Raw genomic sequence first — 24,714 nt, forward strand, 5'->3', positions numbered from 1 at the left:
GTGGAATAGTTTGTGGAGTATTGATATTAGGTCTTCTTTGAAGGTCTGATAAGAAGGGGCACTAAACCCATCTGGTCCTGAGTTTTATTTTGGTTGGGAGACTGTTAATGGCTGTTTCTATTTCATTAGCATATGGAACTGTTTAGATCATTGATCAGATCTTGATTTAACTTTGGTACCTGGTACCTGTCTAGAAAATTGTCCAATTCATCCAGGTTTTCCAGTTTTGTTGAGTATAGGCTTTTGTAGTAGCATCTCATAATTATTTTGATTTCCTCAGTGTCTCTTGTTATGTCTCCCTTTTCATTTCTGATCTTGTTAGATAGCATACTTTCTAGGTGCCCTCTAGTCAGTCTGGTTAAGGGTTTATATATTTTGTTGATTTTCTCAAAGAGCCTGGTTTGGTTGATTCTTTGTATAGTTCTTTTTGTTTCTATTTGGTTGATTTCAGCCCTGAGTTTGATTATTTCCTGTCTTCAACTCCTCTTGGGTGAATTTGCTTCTTTTTGTTCTAGAGTTTTCAGATGTGCTGTCAAATTGCTGCTATATGCTTTCTCCAGTTTCTTTTTGGAGGCACTTAAAGCTATTAGTTTTCATCTTAGGACTGCTTTCATTGTGTCACATAAGTTTGAGTCCCTTGTGGCTTCATTTTCTTTAAATTCTAGAAAGTCATTAATTTCTTTCTTTATTTCTTCCTTGACCAAATTATCATTGAGTAGAGTGTTGTTAAGCTTCTACATGTATGTGAGCATTCTATTGTTTATGTTTTTATTGAGGAGCAGCCTTAGTTCATGGTTAACTCATAGGATGCAAGGAATTATTTCAATCTCCTTGTATCTGTGGAGGCCTAAGTTGTGACCAGTTGTATGGTCAGTTTTGGAGAAGGTACCATGAGGTGCTGAGCAGAAGGTACATCCTTTTGTTTTGGGTTAAAATATTCTATTGGTATCTGTTAAATCCATATGTTTCATAAGTTCTGTTAGTCTCACTGTGTTTTTGTTTAGTTTTTGTTTCCATGATCTGTTCATTGCAGAGAGTGTGGTGTTGAAATCTCCCACTATTATTATGTGCAGTGCAATGTGTGCTTGGAGTTTTAGTAAAGTTTCTTTTATAAATATAGATGCCCTTGCATTTGGGGCATAGAGGAACAGAATTGAGAGTTCATCTTTGTAGATAACTTTGATGAGTATGAAGTATCCCTCCTTACTTTTTTGATCACTTTAGGGTGAAAGTCAATTTCATTATATATTAGAATGGCTATTGCAGCTTTTTTTCTTGGGACCTTTGGCTTGGAAAATTGATTTTTATCCTTTTATTCTGAGGTAGTGTCTGTCTTTGTCACTGAGGTGGGGTGGGTTTCCCATATGCAACAAAATGTTGGGTCCTGTTTACGTACTCAATCTGATTGTCTATGTCTTTTTATTGGGGAATTGAGTCCATTGATATTAATAGATATTAAGGAAAAGTAATTGTTGCTTCCTTTTATTTTTGGTGTTAGAGTTGGAATATAATGTTATAGTTGGAATATCTGTTCATGTGGCTATTTTCTTTTAGATTTGTTGGAAGATTACTTTTTTATTTTTTCAGGGATGTAGTTCCCCTCTTTGTATTGGAGTTTTCCATTTATTATCCTTTGAAGAGCTGGATTTGTAGAAATATATTGTGTGAATTTGGTTTTGTCATGGAATATTTTGGTTTCTTTATTTATGGTAATTGAGAGTTTTGCTGAGTATAGTAGTCTGGGATGACATTTGTGTTCTCTTAGGGTTTGTATGACTTCAACCCAGGATCTTCTGGTTTTCATAGTCTCTGGTGAGAAGTCTGGTGTAATTCTGATAGGTCTTCCTATATATGTTACTTGACCTTTTTCCCACACGGCTTTTAGTATTCTTTCTTTGTTTTGTGCATTTGATGTTTTGACTATTATGTGCTGGGAAGAATTTCTTTGTGGTCCAGTCTATTTGGAATTCTGTAGGCTTCTTGTATGTTCATGGGCATCTCTTTCTTTAGGTTAGAGAAGTTTTCTTCTATAATTTTGTTGAAGATATTTACTGGCCTTTTAAGTTGGAAATCTTCACTCTCTTGTGTACCTAATATCCTTAGGTTTAGTCTTCTCTTTGTGTCCTGGATTTCCTGGATGTTTTGAGGTAGGACCTTTTTGCAATTTGTGTTTTCTTTGACTGTTGTGTCACTGTTTTCTGTGGTATCTTCTGCACCTGAGATTCCCTCTGTCATCTTTTGTATTCTGTTGGTGATGCTTGTATCTATTTTTCCTGACTTCTTTCCTAAGATTTCTATGTCCAGAGTTGTCTCTCTTTTTGATTTCTTAACTGTTTCTACTTCCATTTTTAGGTATAAATGGTTTTCCTCAATTCCTTCAACTGTTTGGTTGTGCTTTCAGGTAATTCCTTAACAAATTTTTGAGTTTCCTCTTTAAGGGCTTTTACTTGTTTACTCATGATCTCCTGTAATTATTTAAGGTTTTTTTTTTTCCTCTTTAAGGGCTGGTACCTTTTTACCTGTGTTCTCCTGTATTTCTTTAAGGGAGTTATTCATGTCCTTAAATTCCTCTATCACCATCATAAGATATGATTTTAGATCCTAATCTTGCTTTTTAGGTGTTTTGGGATATCCAGGACTTGCTGTGGTGGGAGTACTAGGTTCTGATGAAGCCAAGTAGTCTTGGTTTCTGTTGGTAAACTTCTTGCATTTGCCTTTCGCCATCTGTTTATTTCTGGTGCTAGATGTTCTTACTGTCTCTGACTAGAGCTTGTTCCTCCTTTGGGTCTGTAAGCCTGTGTCATTCCTTCTGGGGGATCAGCTTTCCTCTGGTAAAACCCAGGTGCAGATGGCTGTGGATCAGTCATCCCTCCTGAGTCTTGGGGTCAGAGCACACCCTAGAGACACTTTTGGGAAAGGTGCAGAGAGGGCTGTGGATCTGCTGTCCTTCCTAGGTGTGGTCTGAGTTAGAAAAAATGCTGACCCGGCTGCCCTGCCACTTGTGAGGCCTGTGCCTCCTGGCTGGTCCCGCCTTAGAAATAACCAGAGAGAAAGTGGCAGATCTCACCTGAGACCCTGGGTTAGACCACTTCCTGGAGGCAAGCTCTCCAATGTAAGGAAGGGGTAGAGAAGGCTGTGGACACACAGCAGCCACTGGTATGTGTAGATGGAGGTAGAGAGAATCCTGTCCTGGCTGCCCTGCCACTTGTGAGGCTAAAGTCTTATTATTTAGATAGAAAAAGGGAATTGCTGAGGTTTAGCTTGTTTCTATGTATTGTAACGCTAAATTCTGTATCCCAAGGTCTTGTTGTGTCAAAATAATCAATTCTCATATTGCAGCTTTTGTAGTGCAAATCTTGCTTCTTAATTCAACATTATTGGTTGAATTAAGATGCTTATATCCTGTAGTTGTGAAGAAGAGAGGTAGGACTTGGCATCTGAGGCACAAAAGAAGAGAGAGAGGAAAAGAATACAGCAGACATCATGGAGTAGGTAGATCATGAAAGCATGGTCATAAGGGCTGCCCAGTTGTAATAGGAGCTACCTAGGTGAAACATAGCAAGTCATATACCAGGATTTTTGACAGAGAAATACATAAAACAGCATAAAGTGTTGATATCTACCCATCTCTAGTGCTTTTAAGGTTTACTATAAAGATAAAGGATTTGTGTCTTTTATTTGGGAACTAAATGATCTAAGGTGGGGTAGAGACTCCAAATAATATTTATTGTAATACCAATGTATATGCACTCATATACACATGTGTGCATATACCAATTCATACACATAACCATATTTGTGACAGTTAATAAACCTTGTTGAAGTAAAAATGTGGTTTTCCAGTTCTATAACTATATTTTGACACTACCACTTAACAATGTGACATGAGGTGTTATAACCCACTATCAGCTAAGGTCTGAAATCTTTAGGAACACCAAAACCTATACAGAGAAAAGTAGGTTTTACAAAATCCACAAAGCATGATCATGCATGAAAGTGTTACAAAGTCCTGTGTGGGAGAGATGACTTAGTGTGTAAAGTTGCTGGTCACCACACTAAAGGACCTGAGTTTAATTTCCTGGTGTCATATAATAGAAAAAAATCCAGATTTTGCTAGTTGTTCGCTAAGCTATACATGACTGCCATGGCATGAGCACACACAGAGATGCATGCAGACAGGTGAACACATGGACACACAGAAATTTTTCAAGTGAGTGTCTAGGACCTGGAGAGATGGTTGACTGGTTAACAGCATTTGCTGTTCTTGCAGCTGAACTGGGTTTAGTTCCCAAAATCCACATTAGGTGTCTCACAACCATCTGTATATTTAGGTCTTACAGATCTAGCATCCTCTTCTGATATTTCCTGGCATTTGCAGGTGTGTGCTCTATATACAGCCAAGTAGGTAATATGCATTAAACACATGCATAAGCTCACACAAAATTAAAATTAATAATTAATACATGAATATAACAGTTTATAACTCATAAATTGTGTAGTTCTAGACATTACCACTGACCTTAGCCTTGGAACTGAAGAAAGACTTGGGGAAGAGTTGCACAGGGAGATGAGAGGAGAAGAGACGTGGGTCCTTCTTATTTTGTAGTTCTATACTCCATTCTTTTATTTCTATCCATGGTGCACGTTCTCTTATAGACAGAGATTGGATATATGAAGGATCTCCTTTGGATTGAATCAAACATACAATCTGTATCAACCAGTTGGTTCCTAGAAGAGAAGGAAGTATGATAGCCATTCATTTCAACAAGACAGAAAAAAATACATAATTTGAAATTGTATTCAGTTTCCATGAAGACTGCGATTTTTTTGTTCTCTCTCTCTCCACCTCCCCTCTCTCTGTGTCTCTTTGTGTCTCTCTCCATGCCCCCAACTCCACAATCAATATTTGAGTCTTTGTCTAGAACTCCCCAAGAGACTACCAAAACAGAGGTGTAAGGTAAGTGCCTATTGTGTGATACAATGCACTTCACAAATAGGGTTCAGAGATCCCTGAGCAGAACTGCCTTGAAAGTCTCCCACTTGAGAACCAAGTTCATGATACCAGAAAGCACCATGCAACATTCCAAAATAGGGAAGACATCAACACTTTTATCTAACTATAAATCCCATAAATGCCCACTGTAGCATGGTATTCTTAAGGGTTGTAAGTGGAACATATACAAATGCAGTAACATATACCTCTGTAAATATATTAATACCCCCTCAACAAGAGGGAAACTATGTTGGGAATTAGAAACCTGGCTAGTAAAATGGATCTTGGAGAAGAACATGTAACCACTACTTTACTAATCTAAACATTTGTCCTTTGATACATATATAAGTATAGTTTTCAGCCCTCATCAAGGAAACTTCTTTTTGCAACAGATGGACACCCTGCAGAAAACTCTAACCAATCAAAATGCAAAGTCATGGATTATAGACACAATGGATATATGCATAAAACACTCCTATACCCAAGTCTCAGGTAGCATTGAGATACATGGGAAGAAAGAATGTAAGAGCCAATACAGAGACTTTGTTATGAGATATGTCTTCCCCTAATGTCAGAAGGTATACCTACCATTTTTTACCAACATAGCTATCACAATATTAGCTAAGTAATGGCAAGGTCCGTAGAAATGCCTGAATGGACAGGGAAAGCTCACAAAACCTTAACCCTACACAAAGAACTATAGACAACTAAGGATTACTTAGATTTGGAGAAATAAATTAGGTAAGAGCATAGCAGTTGGTTATTTAATACCAAATGGTGCACCCTGAAAAAAGTTCAATAGCTTTACATAGACTATAGTGGTTTGAATGAAAATGGTCCCTGTAGATCCATATATTTAAATACTTAGCCACAAGAGAGTAAAACTGTTTCAGAAGAATAGGGAGATTTGGCCTTGTTGGAGTCTGTATGGCCTTGTTGAAAGAGGTATGTCACTAGGAGATTGGAGGCATTGGAGATTCAAAGCACATGCTTGAGTCTGTCTGTTTGTTGCTCTATCTACCTCTCTTCCTGCTGCTTGTATAACAGGAAATAACTCTCATCTATTTCTCTGGTACATTCTGCCTGCTTGCTAACAAGCTCTCGGACATGATGATGATGGACTAACCCCCTGAAGTACCTCAAAATAATTATAAACATTTTCTTTTATAAGATTTGGTTTTGTTATGGTGATTCTTTACAGAAACAGCAACTTCACAGAACAATATCTAAGACATAAGATGTTAACATGTACTGAGGTATTGTGATAGGCCTTAACATTTTATTGTAGGAGTAACACTTTGGACTATAAAAATGGTAGGACAAATGGCTCCAGCAGCATAAGTAGCAGAGGAGGGCCTAGTTGCTCATCAATGGGAGGAGAGACCCTTGACTCTGTGAAGGTTCTATGCCCCAGTGTAGTAGAATGCCAGAGCCAGGAAATGGGAGAGGGTTGATTGGTAAGAAGGGGGAGGGGAGAGGGAACAGGTTTTTTTTTTTTTTCTGTTTTTGTTTTCTATGTTTTTTTCTTTTTTTCTGGAGGGGAAATTGGGAAAGGATATGTCATATGATATGTAAATAAAGAAAATATCTAATAAAAAATAAACTTAAAAATATGTATGATCCTGCCCCTAGAGTCAGTTCTGGTGTGGATGCTGTGTCACATGTGCATCACTAGGTGGCAAAAAGAGGCTATGTTTATACTCACTGTGTTCTGACTTTTGAATATCTTAAGGATTGGCTTAACATTTCAAGTGACCATCAGTCTAGCATCAGGGGGACTGGTCAGGTGGTTAGCCTGAAATGACCAATGTTACAGGGCTATGCAGACTTCAAGGGCTCCTAGAATGAGAAGCAAGCCAGAGACTAGAAGAACACCACCTGGGGCTTAGTGCCCTTGGCAGAGGTAAGCCCTACACAAACAATTGTCTCATGGGGCCACTTAGGTGGACCAGGTGAGGAATAAGCCCAATGTGACCAGAAGACTGGCACCATGGGGCTTGGACATGGAGCTATCCTGAGACAATTACCAGTTGGGTGTCATAGAGGCCTGAGGATGGGCAGACCATGCATGAGATGACCTCTGCCTGTCATTCTAATGCACTAGCATGGTATAACACTCCTCAGACCACTCCCAAGATAACCCCAGACACTCAGAGACACAGGAGTCTCTAAGAGTAGCAAGTAAGCGGTGGAGAAAAGAAAGAGAAAGAAAAACAGAAGAATGTAGGCACAATGAAAAGGGACAGAACTGGAGATTTGAGGGTAGTGAGAAACAACCTGATAAATAGATGGTGATGCCACTTCAGACCATGGTGGAGTGCTGGATTATTCTGAAAATGTTGTCCCACTGAGGACCACATCATGGTCTATGGCCCTGAAGCAGCAAGGGTCTGTTGCCACCAAAGGCTGGATAGACATGTGGAAGTGTAACATTGAGCAGAATTGGTACCACTCCTCATCTGAACATCATGGTAGATATGGCCTTAGGACAATGAGAGCAATAGAGCTGACTCTCCCCCTACCCAACTGCAATTCTCAGGAGAGTGGCCTCATATATTGTAAGAATTGTGAGTGAGCTGACACTGAGGATATGAGCATAGGAGACCTGGTCCTACCACTCATCTCCTGTGGGGTGGTATGAATAAAAGAAATAACCATCCTTCCTCCCTCACCATCTGCAGCAGGTGGAGAACTAGCCCTGAGGCCATGAGAGCATGAGATCTATCTCTACCCTCACAGCTGCAACACTTAAGAAAGTAGGTCCTGCACATTGTCTGGCAGCACAGTAGAGTTATCCCTGGTAGCATGGGTCTAGATACACCTTGGAAGTGATGGACTCACTACTTGTCCACAATGTGTAACATATACAAGGGAGAAATGACCACCCCATGTATGTATTGTCACATATAGCATGCAGGAGAGCTGATCCCAAGTTCATCAGAGATGGAGAGCTGTTCCTGTTCCACACCTGTTGTAGCATTTGGGAAAGCAGGCAATGCACCTCACCTGGGCAATACAGTAGAGGTGGCCAACGATGTGGAGGTTGCAAGTAAGCTGAACACACACACACACACAAACACACATACACACACACACACACACACACACACACACAGAGAGAGAGAGAGTGAGAGAGAAATATGGAAGGTCTTCTTGAGTAGAACACAGGTTGTCACCTTGTAACCAAAAATTTGACTTTGAGTCATTTGTTTCATTGCTCGCAGAGGGTCTTTCATCAGAATCCCTCTCCAAGCAGAGGCTGATATTTAGCAGTCTGTTTCAAGGCGTTCTAGAGGAGAAGAATATTATCAGCTAGTATAGAGCACAATCTTCTGATATTTTGACCAAAATTAATATTGCTGATTTTTGGCATGGCCCTAAAAATATGCCTTAGGCTAACTAAAAGAGTTTTGGACTAGTGTCAGTAGCAAAGCAGATTTCAGAGTATTGAATCCTTTCCATGATTGTCAGTATTCACTCTTATGGAGTGGAACTGAACAAACAGACAAAGAGGAGTCCAAAAGGTATAATTTGAGGAGAAAAGGACCAGAAAACGCAATGCTGAAGCCAAATCTTGTACTAAAGAAGATAAAAAGTTTAAAGACAGGACTGATGATAAATGAAATAAAGGTGGTTGTAACATCAGGGCATGCCTCTACACAATCCTGCAACCTGTGAAAGGAAGAAGGATGAGCTCTAAGCTGTAATGGCTATTCCTGGTTGCCAACTTGACTCTATCTGGAATGAACTGCAATCCAGAATTGGAAGGCTCACGTGTGATCCAGGTACTGAGGCTGGGAAATTCAAGTTTCTGATCTAAATCTTGGCATGGAGATCTTGAGGCATAGTGTCTAGAGAATCCCAAGAGACTAAGGCAAGGAGATTTCTGAGTTCAAGGTCAGTTTGGGGCAAAATAAGTACCAGATCTAGGCATGGTAGTACACACCCTTAATCTGGGCTAAACCTTCTGCTGGAGACTTACATAAGGACATTGGAAGAAGGAAGATTTGTTCTTCTTTGCCTGATGCATTTACTTGCCAGCACATCTGTTGGATCTAATAGGCTTGTGGGACTGAGCAACTACAGTTCCTTGGACTTCACATTCATAGCTGACCATTGTTGGGGAGTTGGACTCCAGACTGTAAGTCATGATAAAAATTTCCAGTACTACATAGAGACTATCCACAAGTTCCGTGACTCCAAAGAACCTTGAATAATACATAGACCTAAACAACAACAGAGAGTTTATCAAAATATGATTCAAAGAGGGGGGCAAATTCTAGCCCAAGGAAGCAGAAAACATGGTAGGTTCTGCTATGTCTGTCTGATTACTTTCAGGAAAGATACAGGGAAGGAAGAAGTTACAGAATCTTCCACTGTTTTTAAGTTCTGGCTCCTCTCAGAATTTATCTTCTATCTCTTTATATTGTCTCAGAAATTTCAGATGTGTAGTCTTCTTTGCTTTGAATTTTACCCATGGTTGCCATGGCTTCTAGGAGGAGATCCCTTGCAAGCTTCTGATGATCTTGTGCTTCTTAATTTCACATATTTGGGTATGCTCCTGTTAGTGGAACTAGTCAGTGTTATGGTGAATCAACTCCACACACACTTTCTCTCAGTGTCTCACTCTGAATCTCTTGCCCCTACCTCTCCTGTACACCTACTTCTAGTGATATTTCTCAGTTTTACTCTGTAAACAAACCATCTGTTTACAGCTCTCTAATTATTATTTATCCAAAAGTCTCTCTAGGAGATACATGGCAGCAATTCCATGCTCCAATGTAGCAGATTAATGTAAAACACCATTCCCCCAAATCCCTACTAAATGCCTAATGAAACCCCTATTCAACAGACACAGAAGTATATCTCTTTGACAACATCCTTCCTCAGCTCACAGCAATTAAAAAAAGAGGTGACACTCTGTTTTCCATTCCTTTCAGCACACCAAATATCCATCTCTTTCTATGCTATTTTAAGGTTTGGAATAACAGTGCACCTCCAGAGCCAAACAAGATTTCTGCGATACTGTAGATGACTTTTTCCAGCCATATCAGTATTCCTAGAAATGAATCTCCATTGGAATAGCCAGTCTTGCATTGAGCAAACAATTTCTGGAAGGAGAGATTGTGGCTGCTCTCCATTTTTCCATAGATTTCCTATGCTTTGGTCCAGTATGTTCAGAAACTACATATTGCTACCCACCAGGGACTGGTGTCAAAGAATTAAAGTTCAGTTCAAGATTCAACAAAACTAAGAGAGTCCGGATTTTTACTGCTGCAAAACCCTTTGCCTGGCTCTTTGAAGATTTATTTGAGGGTAGTGTGAGCCTGAAAGCAGGAAGAGTAATATCCAAAATTAAGCTGTAAGCTTCACCTGCCAAAGAACCAAGTAACTTCCTGGAATGTAGGAAATTGTAGTTTTGGGGAAATAACAAAGCCTCAGGGAAAGTATGATGGCCTATAGGCTTGTCCTTATAAACCTCCCTGGTACAAATGCCTCAAGGCCATCCAAGCTGGGAAATTCTGGGGGAATTTTCCTGACCAAAATCTGTCTCTTGGGCAGTATTTAGTATTTGATAAATTTTTGCTTTAAATTTAGTCCAAAATAGTGGAGTTGGCTTTTCTAGCAAATATCAGGATCAACAGAGAAGCAATGCTAAACACAGAGTAGTGTTCATAATTTTTACCAAATGTTCTGGGAGCAGACAGTCTTTCAGTCAAATAGCAGCTGTTTGCTTAATGTCCATGAATACAATAAGCTAGAGAAACAACCAGCTTGGCTAAAGCATTCCTAGTTTAGGCAGAAGTATTTTTTCCCCCAGGAAAATAAACAAAGATGTAAAGACGGAGGGTCCATACTGAAGAATAGTGTAGGAAATGCTATAATATATGCAAGTTATATTCTGCCTGAACATTGCCCACATCATCTAATAATCCCACATTCCTTCCTTTTATTTCCACTTACATGTGGTATCTTAGTCTAAGTCTTTTATTTCCTTTCTCTTCAGTCATCTCCAAGAACAGAGAGTTTATGTGTATCCCTGTATCCTTAGATCTCTTCTTTTGTTTCCTTTGTTTCCTTGAATGATCAGCTAAACTGTCACTTCACCATAATTTTGTCATATTTGACTCTCTCTATCTTCATGTGAAATGGTAGTAGTCTAAGATTCCTGCTCCCCAAACACTGAACCTGGTTATAAAGCAGATGGCATCCATACACTGAGAGAGAACATAGCAATTGGTTGTTTGTAGTCCCTACTCCCTACCTTGATTGGGAACACGAACTACAGTTCAGGGATAAGAACTGGTGTATAAAATCTTAGGTTTAGTACTAGTCCAGGATATAATAAAAAAATACCACTTACCTGATTTGGGATAAGTCACTATGGATATATCTTGATCCCTCACCAAAAATGTGCTGTGTATTTCTTTTATGATTTCAGGTGAATATAACTGATCAGTGAAAGGGATTCCTTCTACCCACACATAGTTGCCTGGCATGATCTTAATCTTGGTGTGCTTTCTGTTGGAATTCAGCTATAGCCACTGTTGAAGGTAATGGTGGGTGCCCAGAGACTTTTTTATAGTAAGGAGAAAGGGGTCAGGGACTGGATCTTACTGGTTGTGCAATCATGTGGATGATGAAAACAGATACTGGGATTTTGTGTTATCAGTGTTGTGTTGAGAAATTGTGAGTGTTGCATCTGATTTCCTTACCAAATAGAAGGCCAAAGAAATATAAATAGTATAGTGTGATAGCTGTTTTTGGCTTTGTTTTGTCATAAGCTCTGTTAAGTCACAAATCTATTGGAATCTGTCTTTTCGGGTAGAGAAATCCTTGTTTTGTAATGTTATATTTCATTTAAAACACCATTGGGAATTGAAAAATAATATATTTTTTTAGAGTTGGCTACTATTCAGATATTATATAAAAAAATTACGTTTCCTGTGTGAATGTATGTTGAATTCTGATGTGTTATACATGTATGTGTCTATGTCTGTGTGTGCATGTGTGTACATAGGAGTCATTAAGATACACATGTATGACTTTATCAAAGAACACATCAACCAGTAACTAAATAAAGACATCTAGAGACAGGTATGGTGACACATGCCTATAACCCCATCACCAGGGAAAGAAGGAGAGTCATGAGGCTCACCATATCTAGTGAGTTATATGAGAAAACTGAAAGGACATGTGGAAAGAACTTTCTATTTTGGTGGCACTAGGGCACAAAAGAAATAATGACTTATTGCAAATCCCTTCAGAAGCAGCATCCAGGTTTACAGACCATTCCCTGGGTTCTCTTTTTCCTACCTTTTCTCTACATATCAGGATTCTTGTGGTTTTAGGTCCCTCTCTATCTCTTATAGCTTTTATTTTTCTTACTCTAATTCCATTACTCTTATTGATTCTTCTTTATGTTCTCCCCGCGACAGAGATGCCACTGTTGGTTCACTCAGGAAAGTTGACAGTCATGGAATCTTTAGAAAAATAATATTTAAATTTGTGGGTATGCATTGTATGTATTCATGAGTTCCAGTACATTTGGAGGTCAATACAAGATTGATTTCTTCTTGGCACTTTGTGTAAGATCCACAGAACACCTTTCATAACTGTGTTTCCACATGTGTGATGTAGTAATGGAGATCAGGTCATCAGGAATGAATAATGGCAATAGTTGTCATCAAGCATGACAACCTGATTTTTTAAATTTTTTTTCTTTTTTTTTTTGCTTTGGGAATTCTTTTTCTTTCTTTTTAAAAAATATTTTAAATTAATTAATTAAATAATTGAAATAACTAATTTATACACTTCAGATTTTATTCATCTACCCTTTGACTGTTCCATATCCCATACTTCCTCCCAACACACTTATCACCACATGAATGTCCCCACCCCACCCCACTCCCCACACCACCTAACCTCTAAACTCCCTGGGGCCCCCAGTCTCTTCTTAGGTGCATCTCTGATTGAACACAGACCTGGCAGTCCTCTGATGTACATGTTTTGGTGGCCTCTATCAGCTGGTGTATGCTGCCTGTTTGATGGTCTATTGTTTGAGAGATCTTGAGGGTCCAGGTTAATTGAGACCTATGGTCCTCCTACAGGGTTTCCCTCCTTCTCTGCTTCTTTCAGCCTTCCCCTAATTCAACCACAGTGATCAGCACCTTCTGTCCATTAGTTGTGTACAACTATGTGCATCTGACTCTTTCAGTTGCTTGTAGGGTATTCTGGAGTACAGTCAGGCTAGGTCCCTTTTCCTAAGTGCTCCATAGCCTCAGTAATAGTATCAGCCTTGGGGCTGCCCCTTGAGCTGGATCCCACTTGATGCTCATCACTGGACCTTCTTATTCTCAGGCTCCTCTCCATTTCTGTCCCTGTAACTCTTTCAGACAGGAGCAATTATGAATGAGAGTTTTGACTGTGGGATGGCAACCTCCTCCTTCATTTGATGCCCTACCTTCCTGCTGGAGGTGGGCTTTATGAGTTCCCTCTCCCCAGTGTAAGGCATTTCATTTAAGGTCCCTCCCTTTAAGTCCTAAGAGTCTCTCACCTCCCAGGCTTCTGGTGCATTCTGGAGGGATCCCCAACCACCTACTTCCTGTGGTTGCTGTTTACATTCTTTCTGTTGGCCCTCAGGTCTTCAGTACTTTTTCCTCAACCAATACCAGACTAGGTTACCCTCTTGTGCCCTTGCCCCATCCTCATTCCCTCCCATGTCCCTCCCTCCCTCCTCACTTGTGATTTTGTTCTTCTCCCTCCCAAGTGGGACTAAGGTGCCCTCACATGGGACCTTCAGCTTGTTGAACTTTTTGAGTTCTGTGGACTGTATCTTGGGTGTTCTGTATTACTTTTTTGGGGGGGTTAACATCCACTTATTAATGAGTACATACCATGCATGTCCTTTTAGGTCTGACTTAGTTCATTTAAAATGATATTTTTTACATCCAAATGTGCATGTTTCTTTGTCTATACATTTGTGTGTGTGTGTGTGTGTGTGTGTGTGTGTGTGTGTGTGTGTGTGTATAGGCATACATGAATATTTGTGGAGTTGACTGTGACAGACAATCCACCCCAGCCTAATTGTAGGTTTATGAATGTTTGAATGTATATGCGTCTGTGTATATGTGTCTATAGAAAGTATCTTAATTCCTTTTTTCCCCTCCTTTCTGGTTCACAAAGAGTTAACCAATATAGCTAGAGGTGCTTCAGGGTGGTTCACTAGAGAAAGGAGAGCCAGCGATCTTTTCACTTAATTCCCTGCTGCTAAACAGTATGTGTTAATTGCCAAATATTAGTACTCATTAAAGCACAAGTAATAAAGAGATAAGAGTTAAGTTCTTAGCACAGAAGAATAAGAAAGAGTTATTTCTCTAGTGCTTATATAAGCATAAAGATTTAAAGAAAGCACAGAGGTAAAGAGATAAGAAGCCAGGGTTTTTTAACCACAGAGTAAGCAAAAAAGTTTTTGGAATCTTTTAGAAATAATCAGCAAGCATTCAATACAGTGCAAAATCTAAAAAACCAGAGACCATCAGTCTTTAAAGCAATATCCAATTCTGTGTCCCACTTTAAGCCCATTCTGGGCAGGCAATCTGTCAGCAATTTGTCTTTCTGAATGTGGGTTATCTCACTCAAAATGAATGCTTCCAGTTCTATCCATTTACCTGTTAATTTTGATATTCTTAACAACCAAATTATGTTATATATAAATATACATTACATTTATTCATTCATTGTTAACCAGTTGTGGACTGTGTGAGCTACCAAAAGACTAGCCTGGTCTGACATGTGCGTGGATGAAATAGTGAGCAATCTCTTCCTGATTGGATTGAAGTCTCACTCCACAAGATGAAACCCAAACATGGCACCATTACTGGGCCAATCTCTTGTGATTTGATGTATCATAGGCTTTAGTAGAGAACTTAATATTATTCTGCTAAGTTGATATAGTAGTAAGCCAACTCTTAATGACTTTTTTGTTATACATATAGACTAATGCATATCCCAATCATCATCAGCGAAGTTTCTATTTGCAATAGAAGGAAACAAACATACATACCCACTGCTGGCGAGGGTGTGAAGAATAAGAGACTCAATTATTTGTAGCCATAAATGGGACATCTATATAATACCATGTTCTCTAAATGCTCAGGGATCATTGTGGACTAAACAGGACATTAAAAGCATTTGAGAAACCTTATTAAAGTGTGTTTAAAAAAACAAACCTAAGATGTCAAAAACATATTCTGATGCAGTTAGGACAGGGTATGGACTCTGGTATATCCAAGGACAAAAGGGGTAAAATATCTTGGTTTTCCATACTTATATGTATAGAGCTGTCTTGCTGTGTCCAGAAGAAACTGTTTTATCTTATTAGTTGCCATTTCTGACTTTTACACTCATTCTGTCTTCTCCTCCACAATGATTTCTGAGCCAATACATTCTCATACATCAATGCTTAATAAAGAAAATCAATGATGGAGTAAACTAAGGAGGCAGAGGCAGGCAAATCTTTGTGTGCTAGAGACTACTCTGTTATCCATACTGAGTTCCAGAACAGCCAGAGAGACATAGTGTGTGTCAAAAGAAAAAGAGAAAGAGAAAGAGAAAGCTAGAAAGAAATAGAGAAAGAGAGAGAAAGAGAGAGAGAGAGAGAGAGAGAGAGAGAGAGAGAGAGAGAGAGAGAGAGAGAGAGAGAGAGAAGAAAAGGAAATGGCATACAGTCATGGATTTGGAGGCATTTTCACAATAGACATTTATCACAGGTTTCCTTGAATTTTACCCAACTGACAAATACTATCCAGCAAACATGATTTTAACTTAGTAAATAAGCAATGACTAATGTCCAGCTTGCTCAAACAGGATCCAATAGCAATTCCATGTATTTAGCTTTGTTTGATATCATTTTCTTTTCTCTTACATCTTTCTGTTCCTCCTAGCAAAGCCCAGATTCTTTCTATTGAAAACATTTTTTGGTTACCTATAGGTCTTCACCTATCTTATCTAATCCCATGTGTTCACTGAAATACTTGTGACAAATACGTTTCATGGCAGCTAAGCCAGGCCAACTCCATGATCCATACAGGAGGTGACATTGCAGATCTGGGCCAGGACTTTTTATTTGTCTGTGGGAATTGGGGATTAGGCATTACTGTGTCCTAAAGACACATCCTGTTTGGGTCTGTGTACTGGAGGTCATGGTCTATCCAGGTACAAGAGTTCTGGCAGAGGGAAGTGGAGGGAATGGGGGAGTGGAGTCACTTCCACCAATGCAACTGGTCCCACCTCTATCTTTGGCATGCCACTGTCTTGGTTACCTGTGTCACCCTGCATTGAGTCAGGTCTGGTTGGGCTGAAGAATGGCCACCTAGCCAGGGAGGAGTATAGCAGAGCCACAGGTGGTGTTTTGGGAGGGCAGACCTCTTCCCAATTGTTACAACTCTTATGACAGGAGGTGTTTATTGAGATGATGCTCATAGCACACCTGTATCACAAGACCCATTCTGGGGTTAAGGTTTCTACAGATTCAACATATTCCTAAAGACTGTATCAAATCCCAAGTGTGTTGTTTCTAGACTTGCCCAGTTTTACTTACCCTGAAGTTATTTCTAGTCACCCTTTGGTCCTTGTTAAAACATTAGTGTGCCTATTAATGAGCATCACAGGAAAGGACTATGTACTTAGGACATTTCTCTGTCTATAAGGAGTGGATGTACTGTGTGTGCATAGTCCTGAAGATCCCCAGGTGAGAAACCTGGTTTTGGTTCATGTTTCTGAATTCACAAGCTTCCAATCTGCATTCACAGAGCCAGCCATGGTGAATGTTGAAAATTTGGCAAGGAAAACTCCACTGGTCATTTGGAGGCTGTGGGAGCAAGCTCTTGGATTTCTAAGACCAGCAGTGGGGTGACTGGACATAGTAGTCTTTCCTATAGAAGATATTACACAGAGTTCCACCAGGTCCTCATGTGCGGTTTTTCCTCAGGTTGTCAGTGTTGTGCCAATCAGAACTGGAGATTTTATAGTTTAATTTTTAACTTGTGTGATGGTTTTTATGTTTATTGTATATTGTGAAATGATTTAAGGGATGTGTCATTAAACTTGATTCCTTATTTTGTGTACTCAATTCATATACATCCATCTGGGTAGCCCGTGGCCTCTTGTCCTCTACATTTTGACCACTCTGGCTCTGTCATTGTCTCTGTCTGCAATGATTCCTAAGCATTGGGTACAGGAGCTGTAGATTTATCAGCTAGTGCTGGGTTCCACATGATCACTTATCCTCTACATTTTGATTGGCTGTACTTTTATATAATTGTCTCCATTTGTTGCGAAAGTTTGAGGGGTGAGAGCTACATGTGCTTCAGTGTATAAGTATATAGAATACAATTTTGAATTGTACTCAGCAAGAACATTGTTAGCATTATGTTCTCTTAAGTTCCATTATCTCACCAGCCACTAGTAAATTACTAGGTTTAAGACATCAATTCCCTCCTATTGCCCAGGCCTTAAGTCCAATTATATGGCTGTTTTGTTACTCATAAGATTGAAGAATCACTATTACATCCTTGTATACGACTTTCTGTGATTGCAAAATATGACACTATTCCTGGGAAGATGGGAACAAAGGTCTCTTCACCCCAGAAAGGGACTGATGCTGAAAGCACAGGTACCAAGGTCCAGCTTGATGAAAAGTGAATTCTATTGGGCTTGCTCAGAGAAATATGAGTGAAGAGTTACTTACAAGAGCAGAAATCACTCCAAGTTCAAACGGCTACATCAATAACCCTGCCATAGCAAGGCTTACAATGTCTGAAAGCTGGAAACCTCGAGTGCACTGCACAACATGTAAGTTCTTGACAGGTTCTAGCATGTCTTTTCCTGATGGATTAGGAGAGTTGAGCCTTTTGGCTGGCCTGAGAGTATCTCTCAGCAGTTCTTTTCTATGCTTGGGAAATGAGAGAGCCAAGTGAATCTGACCAGTAACTTTGGCAGTTATTGGAATGTTTATTTCCTGAACTCAAGGAACTTCTCTGCAGGCTTAGAACTTTCATTTCTCCTTCAAACATCCTGTTTTATTCTCCTCTCCTCATTGGTTTGTTTGTTTGATTTTATTTTTGAGACAGCATCTCACTATATAGTTCTGACTAGCCTGAAACTGATTTTGTAGACCAGAATAGCTTCAAACTCACAGATTTGAGTGCTGACATTGAGGGCTTGTGCCATTACTCCTGTCACTTTCCTTATTAACACCCTCGGTAAATCCTGTACATTGCCCTCCCCCCTTAAGAGCCTGTTTCCTGAGATATAATCCAAGGTTTAAGGAAACAGCTACAGTTCATGATTGTTTTGCAAAATAGGCTTCATAGCTGGGTAGGACTCTTGATTGCTGTTATCCCTTGGCTGTGTTCAGAGCACTTTTCAAAGCTATGAATCCCAGTTCTCAGGAAGGAAGCTTGTAGCAATCCTGGCTCCATTGTCTAAAGTGAAATTATTACATTGCCTGTAATCTCAGTGTCTGGGCAGTAGATGCAAAAGGGTCACAAATTCAAGATTCATCCCTAAGCTATAGGAAGTTTGAGATGTGGGGTTGTATCAAACAGTCAAACAAATCATTATTAAACACACACACACACACTTTTATAAAGTCTATTCTCATGTCTGTGTGTATGGAGAGATGGCTAAAAACGCTGTTGTTCTTGTAGCATACCTGGGTTCAGTCCCTAGTATGTACACAGTAGCTATAATCTATATATAACTCTAGTGCCAGAGCATCATGACCAAGCCAGCTCAGTCAATCAATGGAGTGAAGACTAAAAAAGAAAAAGCTTGACAAATTTATAACATGACTCCAGCCAGAATTGAGACAGAAGCAGCTTTATTTCTCTTTAACTGGCTTTTATATCATTCTTGGTATATCCAAAATACATGGTCAGTGCTTAGATCAAAGGCAAAGTAATCAAGTGAAGTAGATCACACAAGAAAGTAATCAAATATAGTAGTAAACAAAAGATCACCCAAGGTAATAACTAAAATAGTAAGCAAAGAGATCACATAAGGTAATAATTCAGCAAAGTAGTAAACAAAGCCCCCTGGTCACTGTTTCTAATATTCTTTCCTGAGTCTAGTTCCTTGTCCAAGCCCAATGACAAATACCAAATTTCTAGAAGTGGCACCAAAACCTCTCATTAGTACCAGACACAATCCTCTGTCTTCCATAGGGACTGGGCACACAGAGGGTACATATACACATAGACAAAACACTCATATACTTACAGTCAATCAAAAGCTTATTTAAATAACTATTATTTTACACAGGATTTCCTTATGCAGCCCTAGCAGTCCTAGAACTTTGTAGACCAGCCTGGTCTGGAACTACAAAATATCTGTCTGCTTCTACCTCCAGAGTGCTGAGATTAAAGTTGTTTACCACAATGACACACAAAACAACAACAAAACAACAGTAACATCAACTTGATATTTATGAGATATCCTGTTAGAGCATTTCCTTTTTCCTTTAAAAAGTTGGGTTTTTTTTTCATTTTCTCTTTTCTAGAAAATGTCTCATGTACTGCAGACCTACCACAAACTTGGACTCCTGATATTCCTGCCTTCACCTGTCTTTATTTTCAAAACTGCTAGGATTTTGGTAGTAGGGGGGCAGTGGGCAGTTCTGACAGTCAGAGTCCAGTAGAGTGGCCACCTGGGGACCCCAGAGACCCACTGAGCAAAGTAAATTTTTCACAAGGGATGGTAGGAGTTTGGTGATAGCTCCTCAGAACAATGGCTCAGATTTCAGCCCAAACCCCCAACAGCTGCCCCTGCAGGAAATGTGTGCTCTATCAAGCAGACAATGACTCAAGCTCCCAGCACTCTAGCTGGACCTTACACCCAGTCATCTGACCACAAGCCAGGCATGCCATGCCCTGTACAATAAAAGGGGTGATTTGCCCCCTCCTCACTCTCTTACTTTTCTCCCCTCTTGCTCTTATTCTTGATCTCTTCCTCTTCCTTTCTCTATCTCCTCTTTCTCTTTGTTCTCTTCTCTGGCTTTCTCCCTCACCTTTCTTTCTCTCTCCTTTTTATTCTTTCCTTCCCTTTATTTAATTGGCATATTCTATCCTTCCTACAATAAAATAACTCATTTATACATTGCCTCCTTTTTAATTAATGTGCCTTTTAGCAAATGGGTCAGCCCTGGGGGAGGGGGACAGACGTGGGTCTCAGGAGCAGGCCATCTGCCTCCAGAGAGAGAGAGAGAGAGAGAGAGGGGAGAGAGAGAGAGAGAGAGAAAGAGAGAGAGAGAGAGAGAGAGAGAGAGAGAGAGAGAGAGAGAGAGAGAGAGAGAGAGAGGCCACAGCCCAGGCCACCCTTTCCGGAATACCAGGTACTAGTACATCACTATTTGAAACTCTATTAGTTATTTTACAGTCTTTTTACAGTTGACTTCATTTATCCTTTAAGAACCTACCCTCCCTCCATACTTTATTTTATCTTTAACATCTTGTCCTTTCTTTGGTGCAGGTACCTTCCTTGTTTTGGAGTTTTCCTTCTAGGATCCTCTTTCGGGCTGGATTGATTTGGTATATAGATACTGTTTGAATTTGGTTTTGTCCTAGAATATTTTGGTTTCTCCATCTATGTTGATTGAGAGTTTTACTTGGTATAGTAGCCTGGACTGGCATTTGTGTTCTCTTAGAGTCTGCATGATCTCTGACTAGCCTCTTCTAGCTTTCATAGTCTCTGTTGAGAAGTCTGGTGTACTTCTGATAGGTCTGCCTTTCTATGTTACTTGACATTTTTCCCTTGCAGTTTTTAATATTCCTTTCTTTTTTCTGTGCTTTTAATATTTTGAGTATTATGTGACAAGAGGATTTTTTTCTTGTCCCATTTACTTGGTGTTCTTTAGGCTCTTTGTACCTTTATGGGCATCTCTTTATTTAGATTGGGGAAGTTTTCTTCTATGATTTTGTTGAAGACATTTTCAGGTCATTTGAGCTAGGAAGTTTAGTTCTCCCCTCTCTTCTGATTATTAGATTTGATCTTTTCATTGTGTCGTAAGTTTCCTGGATGTTTTGGGTTAGGAGTTTTTATGCTTTAAATTGTCTTTGACAGTTGTGTCAATCTCTCCTACTCTATCTTCTACACCTGAGATTCTGTCTTTTATCTCTTGTATTGTGTTGGTAATTCATACATCTGTAATTCCTGACCCCTTTCCTAGGTTTTCATTTCAAGCTTTGCCACCATTTGAGTTTTCTTTATTGTTTCTACTTCGACTTTTAAGTCTTGGATAGTTTTATTCAATTCCTTCACCTGTTTACCTGTGTTTTCCTGTTTTTCTTTCAGTGAGTTATTGATATCCTCCTTTATCTTCATTATCTATCTTTATCTTCATTACTCTATTATCTTTATGAGATAGGATTTGAGGACAGATTCCTGATTTTCAGATGTATTGGTAGATTTATGGCTTGCTGTGGTAGGAGAACTGGTTTCTGATGATGCCCACATATATTGGCTTCTGTTGTTTATGGTCTTGCATTTTCCTTTTTCCATATGGATATACCTGGTGTTTATTGGTCTGAGTGACTGTCTGAATTCTGCCTCTTTTGTCCCTGGGTTACTTCAGGTCTCCTGGTAGGCCTGTAGGCCTGGATGTAGCAGACCACTTGTGGGGCCTTCCAAGTGCGGGTTCTTCACTGGAGCAGAGAAACTGCTGATCAGTTGTCCTGGCTGCAGAAGATCTCCTGAGAGGCCTTCACACTGTTGAGTCTTCAGTGGAGCAGTCAAGCTGTTGTCCAACTGCTCTGAGTGCAGCTGATACTCAACAGCTCTGAGTGCAGTAGTTTCTCAACTACTCTGAGTGCAGGGCATCCTCTCAGATGGGTCAGGCTATGGTGTCATCATGGGAGCAGACCAATTTGGAGTCTTCACCAAAAGAAAGGACAGGGCAGAAGGGCTTTCATTTGTTTTAAATTAAAAGAAACTTTATTTATCAAATAATTATAAGTTTTAGAATAACACCAGCATGGGAAAAATTTTCAGCATTTTCAAATTGTTCTTCTGGACAATGCATCAGTCAGTATTTCCATGGATTCTCAAAAATTGTAAAATTAAAATTATTTTAAACATATTTCTAATATGTTCTATTGTTTCAATAGACAAAATTGTATAAGTTATAAAATATACTGAGACTAAATAATGATGGCTTAAGAAAGGTTAAGAATGCTTGATTTTCTTCTGGATGGCCTGAGTTAAATTCCCAGGACACATATTGGGAGGCTGACAATCATCTTTAGCTGCAGCCCAAGAGGATATGTAGTCTTCCTCTAGCCTCTTTGTATACATGCACTCAAGTGCAAATACCAACCTAGCATTTCTTCAACCATGTACTTAAAATTGAAAAATTGCCAGGTCTGCTGGCACATTTATTTAATCCCAGCATGTAGAAGACTAAAACAGGAGGACCTTTGTGATTTCATGGCCATCCTGTTTCATAGAAATCTCCAGTCTATCTATCTATCTATCTATCTATCTATCTATCTATCTATCTATCTATCTGTATCTGTAACTAAAATAAACTATTACAGAAAAGATGATGTAAAGATCAGATCTAGACTTAGATTTCTGGTTAAAGATACTATTGATGTTATGTATGTTAAATGATAAAGGGGTTAAGGGACAGAAGATGCAGGGTGATGTAAGAAGAATTCATTTGCTGAACACATAATTTCCAAAAATTTTCATAGTATAACTCACAGTATTCACCAATATATGTGAAACATGAATGCATAGGAATTTTGGTTACCTGACAGATGTCAAGCCAAGCAAAATCCTCAGATGGGGCAGAAGATATCTACGTCCAATCATGTATTGAGGGGAGGGAGACTTATTCAATTTGGGAGGATGTGACCACTGTTAGGACTTCCATACTATAGTGCATGGTCTTACACTCATGTACATATGAGCAACAATCACTGGACTTGGGTTATAAGAAGAAGACATGAAGTTTGGAATGGTCCAGTTCTCTATAGCACTGTCCTCTCAGCCAATATCACCCACTTGTTCTGAATCATCTTAGCCTGTTTGCAAAAATCACATCTCACCTGGGCTTCTTTTTACTGTTGATGTTCTCTCATATAAGGTGGTGGTGCACGCCTTTAATTCCAGCACTTGGAAGGTAGAGGCAGGCAGATTTCTGAGTTTGAAGCCAGCCTGGTCTACAGAGTGAGTTCCAGGATAGTCAGGGCTATACAGAGAAATCCTGTCTTGAAAAACCAAAATAAAAAAAAAAAGAAAGGGGTAAGAACCTCACCTGGGTACTCAGTTACTTCTCTCAGTCAGTTATACCTAGTACTTCCTTAGTGAGATATGGCTATGGAGTCTCAAAGAGAAGCTAGAGAATAGGTAGTGTAAGACTAGGGAAGGGCCTCAATCTGAACAGCTATGGAGAAGCCAGTATTGATGAAGTATAAAGGCTGTGAGGATGTTTTAAGTTGATGAAGTCTTCTTTTGGTATACTCTCACCCAGACTTTGTATGTAATACAAATAAACTCATGTGTTCTTCAGGAGCAACTTTCTTTAGTTCAAACTTTGGTTTGTCAGAAATGGCAAGTTAGCTCTACAATTAAAAACACTGGTTGCTTCTTCAAAGAACCTAGGTTTAATCCAAAGCATACACACACATGGTAGCTAACAGCCATCTTTGACTCAAGTCCCAGGAGATTGTATGCCATCTTCTGTACCCTTCAGGTACTGTAACATGAGGTTCACATACGTACATTCAGTCAAACACAGATAAATATACAATAAAAATGACACAAAAATCTCAACCCTCTTGCCTTCCATTGATATCAAGTCTTTGGAAGTAAGGTTAGATGCTACCCCTCCCATGATAAAAGTTCTTGCAAAAGGGGTGCAAATTTTTGCAGCCTGGCCTAGTAACCTGAGTTCAATCACCCGAAACAGGGTGATGGAAGGAAGGTCCATGTCCTGATCATCCTCCTTTGACCTCTGGTTACTTCCTGTAGAAAGTTAAAAAAATACACAAAAGGCAAAACCAATGCTAAATCCAAGGTCATGGCCATTCAATTAGTTTATTTTTTATTTTTTAATTTAATTAAAAAATTTGAAGAAACAACCTTGAACTCATAAAGGTCAACCTACCTCTCCCTTATAAATGCTGGGATTAAAAACATAAGAAGCCAAAAATTCCACCTCATATCAGTCAGAATGGCTAGAATAAAAAACGCAGGTGAAGGCAGATGCTGGAGAGGTTGTGGAGAAAGAGGAACATTACTTCATTGCTGGTGAGATTGCAAGCAGGTACAAGCACTCTGGAAATCAGTTTGGCAGTTCCTGTAGAAATTGGACATAGTTCTACCAGAGAACCTAGCTATACCACTCCTGGGCATATACCCAGAAGATGCTCCAGCATGTAATAAGGGCACATGCTCCACCATGTTCATAGCAGCCTTATTTATAATAGCCAGAACCTGGAAACAACCCAGATGTCCCTCAACAGAGGAGTGGATACAGAAATTGTGGTACATCTACACAATGGAGTACTACTCAGCTATCAAAAAAAAATAAATTTATGAAATTCTTAGGGAAGTGGATGGATCTGGAGAATATCATCCTGAGTGAGAACACCCAATCACAAAAGAACAAACACGGTATGCACTCTCTGATAAGTGGTTATTAGCCCAGAAGTTTG

The 24,714-nt window shown here is 39.4% G+C and overlaps 1 protein-coding gene and 1 non-coding gene across 2 annotated transcripts in view; one reads left to right on the forward strand and one right to left on the reverse strand.

The window, feature by feature from the left end:
• The window catches only part of LOC116100275 (bile salt sulfotransferase-like), a 43,665-nt gene extending 32,661 nt beyond the window's left edge, over positions 1 to 11,004 (reverse strand). The window contains exons 1-3 of the mRNA XM_031384105.1: positions 10,958 to 11,004; positions 9,032 to 9,219; positions 4,520 to 4,728 (exon numbers count right to left, since the gene is read on the reverse strand). Coding sequence (XP_031239965.1) covers positions 4,520 to 4,728; positions 9,032 to 9,219; positions 10,958 to 11,004 — 444 coding nt within the window. The remainder of the gene's footprint in view (positions 1 to 4,519; positions 4,729 to 9,031; positions 9,220 to 10,957) is intronic.
• Positions 6,615 to 6,740, forward strand: LOC116104380. Its single transcript, XR_004123880.1, has one exon. It is a non-coding gene; the product is annotated as a small nucleolar RNA SNORA17 (small nucleolar RNA).
• Positions 11,005 to 24,714: the final 13,710 nt, after the last annotated feature.

The sequence above is a fragment of the Mastomys coucha genome, unplaced genomic scaffold (genome assembly GCF_008632895.1).
Source record: "Mastomys coucha isolate ucsf_1 unplaced genomic scaffold, UCSF_Mcou_1 pScaffold21, whole genome shotgun sequence".
Classification (NCBI taxonomy): Eukaryota; Metazoa; Chordata; class Mammalia; order Rodentia; family Muridae; genus Mastomys; species Mastomys coucha.